This window comes from Mytilus trossulus, chromosome 5 (genome assembly GCF_036588685.1).
Source record: "Mytilus trossulus isolate FHL-02 chromosome 5, PNRI_Mtr1.1.1.hap1, whole genome shotgun sequence".
NCBI classification, from domain to species: Eukaryota; Metazoa; Mollusca; class Bivalvia; order Mytilida; family Mytilidae; genus Mytilus; species Mytilus trossulus.
The window spans coordinates 22311099-22323817 of record NC_086377.1 but is presented as its reverse complement, the minus strand read 5'-3'; the positions used below and the strand labels follow the sequence as shown (position 1 = coordinate 22323817).

Here is a 12719-nt window from a genome sequence, read left to right as displayed (position 1 = left end):
CTATATATGCAATGTCAAACAAAGAATCTCTTAATGGTGGCCTTGCTCGCGGAATCTAGAATAATCAGACACAAATGTTAATCAATAAAAAGATTTGTTTCCGGCGTTCTTATTAAGACATTTACATCAGTAACACAATTGATTTGTTTTTTAAATTCTTTATTCCTACTATTTTTTTGGGCTACGTTTTTGCATTAAAGCAACATTTGTAAAACCTTCCTTAATACATGTAGTTCTACCTTTACATGTATGCATCTGATCAGAATTACGTGAGCTAACCTCATTTAGCTAAAATAGTTGATATATGTGTGTGTCAAATGTCTTTTTTGATAATGCCTTGTCAGCTAGGGAAGAATTTAGAGGGGTTTTCTTGGGGGCCAGGCCCTATCCTTTTGATTAGTTAGGGAATAACCGAGACATGACTGATGCGGGTCCTCTCTTAAGCAGCCAGTCCTCCCATTTAATGATTTTTTTTTAACCGACACTGTGCTTAAGTCAAAACATGTATTGAACTATGTCAAAAACTGAGCTCCATTGTAAGTGGGTGCCTTGGTCAGTCTTGAGTTTCGGCATGTTTGAGATCTTACGGCAGCATTACAATTTCCCAGGTGAAAAAAAGGGAGTCCTTCATTTTTTGTATTCTTTATTTTTGTAAGTAATTTGATGGTATTCTTAATTTTTTGCATATAATTCTATATTGATGTACCTCGATATTTTCTTTGTTGTTTATGTTGTTTTTCATTTATGCGGCATCATGTTCCCATTTTTAGCTCACCTGGTCTAAAAGGCCATGTGAGCTTTTCTCATCACTTGGCGCCCGTCGTCGTTAACAATTTTTCAAACATCTTCTCCTCTGAAACTACTGAATGGATTTGGATGAATTTAGCATGATTGTTCCTTAGATTATCATGCACAAAGTGTGCGCTTCGATTTTTGATCCGTCAAAAAACATGGCCGCCGTTTCTTAAAATAGAACACAGGGGTCAAATGCAGTTTTTGGCTTATATCTCAAAAACGAAAGCATTTAGAGAAAATCTGAGATGGGATAAATATGTTCATTAGGTCAAGATCTATCAGCCCTGAAATTGTTAGATGAATCAAACAACCCATTGTTGGGTTGCTGCCACTTAATTGGTAATTTTAAGGAAATTTTGCAGTTTTTGGTCATTATCTTGAATATTATTATAGATAAAGATAAACTTTAAACAGCAAAAATGATCAGCAAAATAAGATCTCCAAAAAAGTTAAATGACCAAAATTGTCAATTGACCCCTTAAGGGGTTATTGTCCTTTACTGACAACTTTTCACAATTTGTTCATCAAATTTGCTAACTTTAAAAAATCTTCTCCTCTAAAACTACTAAACCAAATTCAACCAAACTTCAACTGAATGATCAGTAGGGTGTATAAAATAAAATCTGTGCTTTATATTTTATTTCGTCAAAAACATGGCCGTCCTGGCTAAAAATAGAACACAGGGTAAAATGCGGTTTTTCGCTTATATCTCAAAAACTCCAGCATTTAGAGCAAATAAGACAAGAAGTTAAAGTATTTATTAGGTCAAGGTCTACCTGTCCGAAATTTTCAGCCGAATTGGGTAACTGGTTTTTCAGTTATAATGCCCCTGAATTGATGATTTTAAAGAAATTTTGCAGTTTTTGGTTATTATCTTGAATATTATTATAGATACAGATAAACTGTTATAGCAAAAATGTTAAGCAAAGTAAGATCTACAAATAAGTCAATTTGACCAAAATTGTCATTTGACCCCTTAAGGAGTTATTGCCCTTTAAAGACTTTTTTCACAATTTGTTCATCATGTTAACATACTTTAAAAAAAATCTCCTTTGAAACTGCTGTATCAATTTCAGCCAAACTTAGGCTAAATGAGTTTCAGAGTATCTAGTATAAATTTTATATTTCATTTCCTTGTGTGTCAAGAAACATAGCTCCTATGGCTAAATAGAACATAGGAGAAAACGATTTTTTTTTTGCTTTTGAAGAAAATAGGACGATTCAAAGAACATTTAAATAAATTGAAAAGCCAAAACAATCATTGATGAGAGATTTAACCAAAAAAATTAAGGTGAGTGATTCAGGCTCTTGAGAGCCTCTTGTTTCTGTTCTATTCTGTATTTTGTAAACCCCATACACACACCCTTAATTGTTTCATCCTATATGTATATACCATAGTCAGTAAAAACATAACTTTTAATCCAAAGCGATCAAACTGTTCTTGTTATATAACTAAAGTTTGAACTTTCCTCGTTACATGTATTACTTCACAAACAAGATACATGTATACAATTAGTTGAAATAGGATGGAACAATGGTGTCTTTCCATTATTACATATTTGTTAAACAATGAAGCTTTATAAAAATAAGGAGATGATTTAGAATTAGTGCCAATGTCACAACTAAAACATAAGCAACAAAGTGGAAATAAATGGATGTAAGCAATAATAGATAATTTTATGTTTTGATGTTTTCGGAAATACCTCGATATAAAATACCAGCAAATCAGAAAGATTAACCATCATTGCACTGATTTTCTTTGCATTAAATAGTTGGCGGTGGGACATCCGGGGCTGTTTTAGCTTCCCGTTTGTCAGAAGGTCCTGATTCTGTTTTGTTGGTTGAAGCCGGAAGATCTGATTTAGAAAACGAGAATGTTCCTGTCCCGGCGTATGCCGCAAACATTCAACTGACACAAGACGACTGGAACTATTACTCCGTCCCTCAGCAGAGAACTGGGCTTGCCATGAACGACAGGGTAATAATTAAAATATCAAACAATAAATAATGTTCAATGAGTGCACCTCCCCTGGAGCACATGAAATTACCCCCCCCCCTTTTTTTCACCAATACACTAATCTTTGCACTAATTATAACAACTAGTAGTGTTTTTATTGAGATCTGAACTGTTTATTAGGCTCTGCCTAATCTGTATATGAATCGAACTGATTCAAGTTTAAATATCTAGTACATAAAATAGTCGGAAAGTACATAAACAGCACACAAGAAACAAGCATAACAAGCAATGGACATGCCATACAAGACATACTCTGTATTTCTTTTCCTTCGTTTAATGTATTGTTTAGCAGCATATTGCACGTTAGTATTGATATGTTTCAGTTTGGTGCTTAAATAATTCCTGATTTCAAACATATGCTGAAACATTTTTTTTGTGTTTTTTGTAAACAAAACTCAAAACACTAAGATAAAAAAAACCTATGTTTGTTACATGTATAATTGACTTTTTTACAATTAAAGCGAGAATATTGGCCACGTGGTAAAATACTTGGTGGTTGTAGTAGTACAGGGTATTCCACTCATCACAGAGGATCTGTTATAGATTATAATGAATGGGCGGCTGAAGGAGCAACAGGCTGGAGTTATAGAGATGTTCTACCATATTTCCTGAAATCAGAGGATATGCAAATCCCAGCATTAACACAGTCACGTACGTATTACAAGGTTTTTTTTAAGATGAGTTACATAGCATAGAGATAACTGAATACCTTAACTGTCATATTTGTTTTTCGTGATTAGTTTTGTTGTAAAATAGTGCTTTTTTAGTTGAATCGTTTCACACATGTCATTTAGGTGTCATACCACCAATTACTCCCTCAAATTTAAAAGTGAAAGTATGCCTACTCGGACAAAAAATAGTGCATTTGATGTCATTGTTTACTTAAACTAACCAACGAATTGGCAGAAATGAAACTTTTGGTGAAAGAGAAATATATTAAGATCATTTTGAGCTAAAATTTACTTGTTTATGAGTTTGCATTAAAAATTGAGGATTAATGCACTCCATAGTATACTAATTTAAGATTTCCAGAAAACCAGGGGTTATTTTTAGTGGTACCTCTATTCGGAATACCTTTTCTTTTTTATATGATTTTGAACACCTGCTGAAAATGTGCATGTAGAAAGCTGATACATGTACAATTCAGGATATACCTGGTTTCTATGAAGTTAAACTTAAGGTAAAATATTTAGAAAGCTGTGAAAATTGTAAAATTTGGTTGAACAGATAGGGACTTTTAATTGGTGGTATGACACCTGTAGCAGCCTTGTATACGGAATGAGTTTTTCGATTGTTGAATGCTGTACAGTTGCCTATAACTGCTCACCTCCCCTTCATTTAATCTTACGTTGATACTTGTGTCTTTTCTTATCATACCACATCCCTTTAATCAATAAAACATAAAAATAGACCAAAATAAGAATAGAAAAAAAAAGAAAAAAAAGAAGAAATGAATAATGTGGTGAACACATAAGGAATAAAGGATAATGTGAAAATGTGAAAAGAATAAAGAAACATGTTTAAACAATTTAAAAATAAACGAGTTCATTGTACATTGTGTGTATGTGACTGTAATTCATTGGTTGTCGTTTATTTATGTCTTACATACTTGTATTGCGTTCTTTGTTGTATATAAATTAGGCCATTAGTTATCTCGTTTAATTGTTTTAAATTGTCATTTCGGGTCCTTTTATAGATGACTATGTTGTATGAAATTTGATCATTGTTGAAAACCGAACGGTGACTTATAATTGTAAATGTCTGTGTCATTGTTGGTCTCTTGTGGAGAGTTGTCTCACTGGCAACCATACCAAATCTTCTTTATATTGGAATATGTTTTCCAAAATCATATAATGAAACATACAAAAGTTGCAAAATTTTATCCAAACACCCATAAGTTGTACGATATATAGAGCCTACCAATTGGTTTAATACATATATGCTATTGTATAAAATTGAGAATAGAAATTAGGGAATGCGTCAAAGAGACAACAACCCGACCATAGATAGAAAAAAACAACTACAGAAGGTCACCAACAGGTCTTCAATGTAGCGAGAAATTCCCGCAACCGGAGGCGTCCTTCAGCTGGCCCCTAAACAAATATATACTAGTTCAGTGATAATGAACGTCATACTAATTTCCTAATTGTACACAAGAAACTAAAATTAAAATAAGGAATAAAGGATAATGTGACAATATCACTGTGTTCATTCTATACAGCATTTCATTCAACTGGTGGACCATTGACCATAACGACTGGAGCCTCCACGCCAGTACACAACTTTTTCCAAGCAGCTTCATCAGAATTGGCGTATCAAACAATAGACTGTAATGGACCAGATTCAATAGGTATTATAATATAGAAACTTAATTGGTATGTGTAATGGACCAGATCTGATATGTACATGTAATCGACCGGGGGTTGAAGTCCTAAAACTTTGCTCAGAGCATGGATCACGAAAATCATGATCGTAACATAAAATTCATCAGTTTGATTGGTTGATATTGTAGTATGAGTACAAAAAAACTGACTCGAAAATTTTAGGACTTTAAGGCCTGACCTAATAGGTATGTTAAATACGTTTGAATAAACCCAAACCACATTAAGTACTAAACCAAAATGAACATTATACTAGACTTGATATTTGCATTCAAAATGGATCAGACTCGATAGGTACATGTACATATGTAATGAACATACGTAATGAACACGATTCGATAGAAATGCGTTATTGGCGACATGCGATGAGTATATGCATGTACATGTACATATAATACATATATGTTAAAATATTTATTCAATGAGTTTTAACATCAACATTTTACCTATGAATGTATATCATGTAATTCACATTCCAACATCAGTACTTATTATTTTATCGTCTAACAAATGTATTTAACTTTCAATCATTTTCTTCTTGTGTTACTCTCATTTTCAGCTGTAGCATGTACATGTACATTAATATCTGGACATAATTTTTATGATTTAAATTTACCATCATATAGGCAAAATGCTTACTGACTAGGCGTGAGCTAACTGCCTAGTATTTTCAGTGTCAACTACATGCCTAAATTAATTGTAAGTTGTGTCCGCCAATACAATATATGTATATACAATTCAATTTTAATTTTGCAGGGTTTTGTCCATTACAAAATAACATAAGGGATGGTGAACGGTGCAGTTCTGTTAGCTGTTTTCTTAGAAGAGTCATCGGTCGTCCAAACCTTCAAGTGTCTGTAAATACTCTCGGTTCTAAGGTAATTCACAATGATCACAAGTGATGTTATCTGTTTTCGAAGAATAACCCCGACCTTCCACAATTTAAAATGTCGGTATATACCTACGGGCCTCAAGAAATTAAAAAAGATAACAAATTCTGTTACCTGTTTTTTTTTTAGAAAATCCAAATACCAATTGCATCTTCAAGATTATGCATAATCTAACAAGTCTAAGATACATTTGATTCATAATGTTAGTAAGTTCATGCTGTTATATGTGTAGCTATTGATGGTTTAGTCTTAGATGCATTTGTGTATTAGTTGTTATTGGTTTTGCACTAACTGTTAGTAACTGTGAGTACTCTCAGATCTGCAGTTATTGTCTTTTCGTTGATAGGATGTACAAGTACCCGGCCACGTCCACTTCATGTACAATGTATATCACTTCTAGCGATAATATCGACCTAAGGAAAGACACGAACAATAACAACTGTACATGTAATACTACCACAACAAACAGATATCAACACACCCACTGACATAAGATAAAATAGAAAACCGATTGAAAAAAAATGTATATGTTTGTTTTATATTTTTCTTAATCTTCAAATATTAACATGTATTTACGTAATCAAATGTAGAAATGTCATGTTTGTCAATATCAAACAACTACACTGTTTGAAAACTATAAGGGATGGTGTCAAATTTTAAAGTCTTAATTATATCAAACTTTCCATATGGTCTAGTTAAAAAATAACATACAACACATACAATTCAGAAAGTGATGAATTTGACGGCATTACTGATAAACTGTGACAAGAAACTTACATTTTCTAAAACAAATATTAAAACAAGTACTTTCTTGACATCCCGATTCTTTATGCTAACTTTGTTTGCCATGAAAGCCAATTTCCTATTGCATGTAGACCAAGACTTTGGAAAGCTTGCTTGCTTTCTCTGTATATTGTACAATTATAATTGGGATAACGTCCAATCAAATTAAAATATAATGAATAGCTATGCCTGTATATATTTTGAATATGTAAATCATAGTTACAAAACCTGCGTAAACTTTATACAAAAAAAGCAAGCAGCCAACCATGTGTTTTACTCAGAAGCATTTGAAATACGATCTAATAAAAGATCATATTACGGATTTGCACAACGACATAAAGCTTCAAAGTTTTACCCAAAAACATCTCAACTGCGAATATCATGTGCCACTTCTTTATTCCTATTTACATTTTATCCTGACATGCTCAATGCAATTAAAAAAGCCTGTTTGTCAATCTTTTAGATAATCATCCGAGACGGCCGTGCTGTAGGTGTCGAAGTTCTGAAGAATGGAAGAAGGTTACAGTTATTTGCCAACAAAGAAGTTATTCTGTCGGCGGGAATTATTAATACGCCTCAAATACTTATGTTGTCCGGAATCGGACCAGCACCTCACTTGAGCAGGTTTGGGGTAAGTAATCTATATATAGCTTTTTATTATTTCACGTTTGTCATTTCGGGGTCTTTTATTGGTGACTATGCGGTATGGCCTTTGAACATTCTGTAAGGTCATACGAGGACCTATAGTTGTTAATGTCTCTGTCATTTTGGTCTTTTGTGGAGATCTATATCATCGTCAATCATACTACATCTTCTTTTTTTTATATTTTAGGCTTTCTAGTGTTATTGTATTTTAATATACTTTGAATACGTATGATATTGATTTCTTGGAATACAATAATCTTTTGACACTAGGATGCATGTATATAACATAATTTATGCGTTTCAGATTTTTTCGATGTCCACTTACTTCCTAATAACACGACTTATGTCAGTATACTTGTTTTATTTATACTCCTGTGTGGAGCAGGATCTGCTTACCCTTCCGGAGCACATGAGAATACCCCTAGTTTTTGGTTAGGTTCGAATTGCTTATTCTTTAGTTTTTTATGTTGTGTCATGTGTTCTATTGTTTGTCTGTTTGCCTTTTTCATTTTTAGCCATGGCGTTGTCAGTTTATTTTTGATTTATGAGTCTGACTGTCCCTCTGGTACCTTTTGTCCCTCTTCTATACAAGTACATGTAAATGTATTCATCAGTAGTACTTACTACATATATTTAGCAAATCAAATATCATGTACATGTACATGTGTATATCGAATCGAGTGTGTAATGGAAACGTTAAAAGTAAGCACAGGAAATAATTTTATAAGTTTCGTGTCACATTGATACAGATAACCTCCGTTCAAACAGCACATAAAAAAAAAGATTGATAACGCGTCAAAATAATGGTATATCAGGGTCTGGAGTGATTTCTTCATTTCTCTATTCTTTATCATGCTTTATTTTATTTGTCCATTCATTCTGCTTCTTGCAAATTATTTCTATATACTGTGAACCCAGATCAAGACCCCCTGTTATCAGAGTGGCATATACATATTTGTTGTTGTTTGTCAGATACCAGTTGAGTCAGACTTGCCTGTTGGGAATAATTTACAGGATCAGCTAACGATATTAATGCATTACACCATTGATGCAAATATAACATACTCCTCAGACAAATTAAGCAGTCCTGCAAATATGGCGGAATGGCTCGTATCGAAAACAGGTACTTTCAAAAAGAAGCAACAAATTACGTGGATATTAAAACGGGACGACAAAGATGTGCAAAGGAATTCCATTCTCAATTTTAAAGGGAAAAACTCCCCTCCTTCAATGAATTGAGAAGACCAACATGTTTTGATACACTCATGTGCTTTGGAACTACTTTTATGTTAGCTGTTATTTTCATTGTGATAATTGTAGTGCAATGCACAATGAACATGTCAAATTATCATTTTGAAACCGATTTCACAAATCGGTATACTGGAACGTAAGTTACTAGTAAAAAGGGTGTGGTAACATAAATGTAAGATGGCCACATATTCTTGTTTCTATTAGTGTTAACTACACTTTTTTAGTTATCCTGTCATTGTTCAATTAGTATACAATGAAGAATTTTAGACATTAGCGAATAGCGAGAGTAAAATTGAGAATTGAAATTGAGAATCTGTCAAAGACACAACAACCTGTCCAAACAGCAGACCAACAGAGTATTTCCATTGTATAACACTATTACTGGTTGGCATAATACCATTATCTGTTGTGATGGCCTCTACAGTCGTCTTATATATATTACGTTACAAAGAAAAACTATTGTATAGCAATACCTATATTCTTCTTAACTCATGTCTCGCTATGAAAAACCCGATTTCTATTCTGGATTTGCAGAAAAAGTGGCAACACTTACAGATAGCGTAAACATTAACAAATTAACGGTTAACAATAAGCTATAGTTGAAAGCAACGTATATATCCTTACAATGTATACTATATATTTACTTGTTTTTTTTTCTTCTAAAAAATCAATTACAGGATTATAAAATTTGTTCTTTCTTATCTTGAGGAATAATTAATCAATACTTTGCAGGAGTTTTATCTCGAGCTGGTGCAGACGGAACATTGTTTGCAAGAACAGGACCATCTCCAAGTTTACCTTTGAACTATCCAGATATTTGGATATTTGGTTTAAGTTATGCATCTGACGAAGCAACTGTCGAGAATGGGTTCAAATTTAATTTCCGACCTGATGTGAGTAACACTTGTAGTTTCTCATTTTCATTTATATTAACAATTTATCGTATGGTACACATACGTACACCTTCCTCTTGCGAAATCTTTGTTTTAACTAAATATATTCTCTAAACTAGCTTATAATCTCTGAACAAGTTTATCATCTCCAAACGAGCTTATTATCTCTAAACAAGCTTATATTCTCTAAACTAGCTTATAATCTCTGAACAAGCGTATACATTGTTAACGTCAGATGGTAGCTATTTTTAAATACACATTGCGAAAAACAAACTTAAACTTAATCTAATAGATTTATTTCTGCAAAATGGATCGGTCATATACTTAATACAACGAAAGGTTTTGTTTGGTTAGGCGTTGCTGTGATGACCCAATTACATCAATATCAAAAAGTCTTCTGGTTTTAAAGGTTACAATTCTGAATGCACTTTATATTTAGGTAATTAGAAATCAAGTGCAAAATGCCGATTCATCTGGATTCAACTTGTTTCCATTACTGATACGACCTGAAAGTAGAGGCACTATTCGATTAGCTTCAACCAATCCACGGGCGGAACCATTAATTATTCCAAATCACTTAGCAACAAGTAATGACGTAGATACACTGATACGAGGTAAATTGTGGTCAATACTTCTTTTACAGTAATTTAGCTTTTTTTTACATATTAATCTATAGCAATTATCACATAGTGATTACGTGTGTAATATTATACGTTGTTCTTTGTACAACTGTTTCACGCGCGTTTTGTCTACTTAAGACTCGTCAGTGACGCTCATATCAAAATATTCATAAAGCCGAACAAGGGCATTATTGAAAAGCATTGAGGATCCAATATTCAAAAGATGTGCCAAATACGGTAAAGTTAATCAATGACTGGGATAGGAAATCCTTATTTTTTTTTCGAAAAATTCGAAGTTTTGTTAACAGGAAATTTATTAAAATGACCACATTATTGATAATCATGTCAACAGCCAGGTGTTGACTACTGGGCCGGTGAAACCCTCGGGGGTGAAACGTCTACCAGTAGTAGTTTCGACTCAGTGGTAAACCATGAAATCATACGAAAACTTAAATTCTGCTCGACTGATTTGTGTCAAATTTAAGGTTTGTTTAATTTCTACATTTCTTTGAAATAACATTTATACAGATTCTCATTTACAAATTTGCACACATGGAAAAATAACTTCAAGATTTAACCGCAAGCGGTGCCTTTTTGGTAGTTTCGACATATCTTCTTGTTTCTATAACTTCAGGAATAAGACTGGTACAACGACTTGTGTCTACCCAATCATTTGGGCGGATCATGCCTAGATTTGTACGAAGAGACTTCGGAGGAGTATGCCAACAACAGTTTGATTCTGATGAGTACTGGAGATGTATGTTACATCATTTTAGTCATCATATATATCATGCTTGCTGTACCAACAGAATGGGAAATATAAATGACCCAACAGCAGTAGTTGATCCTGAATTGAGGTAATATTTTGTTCCAACCCTTAAGGATTCGTGAAAATATCATATCGATAGTTATTAGATATCTTTGATCTTATTGCTCTAAATTTGATTAAATAAAATTTAAATACTTCAGTGTGTCCTTCGTAGAGCAGCCGATCGCATATACACATTAGACTCAAATATCGGGAGAAAAAAAATACACAAATGTCAATGAGAATCAATTATCTTTCGATTTTATTACACCCACCGCATAGATATAATTATTGTTTCATAAAGATTATCAGAAAGGTGCCTGGTGAAGTTGAATGAAATATAAATATTCTTAAGTGATTTCATCTTTAGATTAATAAGTGCCAGTCTTTGTAAGAATCAAGCAATTTAGGTAAAAATTAAAACATGATTAGAAAAAACCCACCGAGCTAATCATGCTATTCAATACTAACCATAATCCTGAGTTAAAAAGTATTAGTCTTTTGTTTGTGTGTGTGTGGTAATATAAAATAACTTGGTTATAAAATTGGTTAAAATGATAGCAAATTACATAGTTATCTCCCCTTATTTATTAATTTCTAGTGCATTTTAACCAAATTGTATCTTCTATTAGCAGAACAGAAAATGGAAATGCATATTGTTTTTATGCATAACTAGATATTATGACTAAAATCAATGTCAAATGGTGTGGTTTTTTTATGCCCCACCTACGATAGTAGAGGGGCAATATGTTTTCTGGTCTGTGCCATTGTTCGTCCGTCCCGCTTCGAGTTAAAGTTTTTGGTCAAAATTAGAGTTTTAACCCCAATTTTACAGTTCATTGAACATAGAAAATGAAAGTGCAAATTTCATGTTTAAGTGTTTGGTCAAGGTAGTTTTTGATAAAGTGGAAGTCCAATCAACTTGAAACTTTGTGTACATGTTCGCTTTGATAATATCATTCTAAATTTAATGCCAAATTAGAGAATTTATTCTAATTTCACGGTCCACTAAACATAGAAAATGATAGTGCGACTGGGGCATCCGTGTATTGTGGACACATTCTTGTTTGGTCATGTTTTCACAACTGCCTGATTCTTAGGCAGACTGCCACTGCCACATAAATAGAACATGAAATACTGATTGTTGTCTGTTTATATTTTAGGGTTAAAGGTATACAGAATTTACGTGTTGTTGACGCATCAGTGATGAGGAACCAGATTGCTGGCGATCCACATGCTCCAGCTATAATGATAGCAGAGAAAGCAGCCGATATGATCAGGGGAATAAATACTGTAGGTAGATGGAGACAGCAAGTGGATATGGCGATCTCAGGTGGTATTTCCCCATTAGGTAGACGTCAGGTGGAAATGGCGACCAAAGGTCGTTCTTCCAAATTAAATAGACAATATTAATTGGAAAAAGGCCACCTGCAAATATAATATGTATCGACACTTCAATAAATGCAATGTTGTTGTTAACGTCTCAAACGAGGCTATCTGTTGTTTTTTTCTTATTTGTTGTACTTAATCATATTTATTTGATTCAAATATTCCTGCAACGTATATAAATTACCGTTAGAAATAAAACAAAGTATGGCGATCAGTATTCGAATTGTTCTCTTTCACGGTCACGTGA

General features: G+C 33.2%; 1 protein-coding gene across 1 annotated transcript; it reads left to right on the top strand.

Annotated features, from left to right (window-relative positions):
• The first annotated feature begins 514 nt into the window (after positions 1-514).
• On the top strand, positions 515-12496 carry LOC134717745 (L-sorbose 1-dehydrogenase-like). Its single transcript, XM_063580239.1, has 11 exons — positions 515-536; positions 2568-2773; positions 3274-3463; positions 5034-5162; positions 5950-6071; positions 7330-7497; positions 8484-8634; positions 9495-9655; positions 10095-10269; positions 10910-11132; positions 12247-12496. Exons 1-11 carry the CDS (start codon positions 515-517, stop codon positions 12494-12496), a joined length of 1797 nt encoding a protein of 598 aa, XP_063436309.1.
• The last annotated feature ends 223 nt before the right edge of the window (positions 12497-12719 follow it).

Coding starts and splice junctions, on each gene's coding strand:
- LOC134717745 (XM_063580239.1), top strand. CDS start 515: ATGTCAAAAACTGAGCTCCATT. Junction 8,635..9,494: donor ATGGCTCGTATCGAAAACAG/GTACTTTCAAAA, acceptor AATACTTTGCAG/GAGTTTTATCTCGAGCTGGT. Junction 10,270..10,909: donor CGTAGATACACTGATACGAG/GTAAATTGTGGT, acceptor CTATAACTTCAG/GAATAAGACTGGTACAACGA.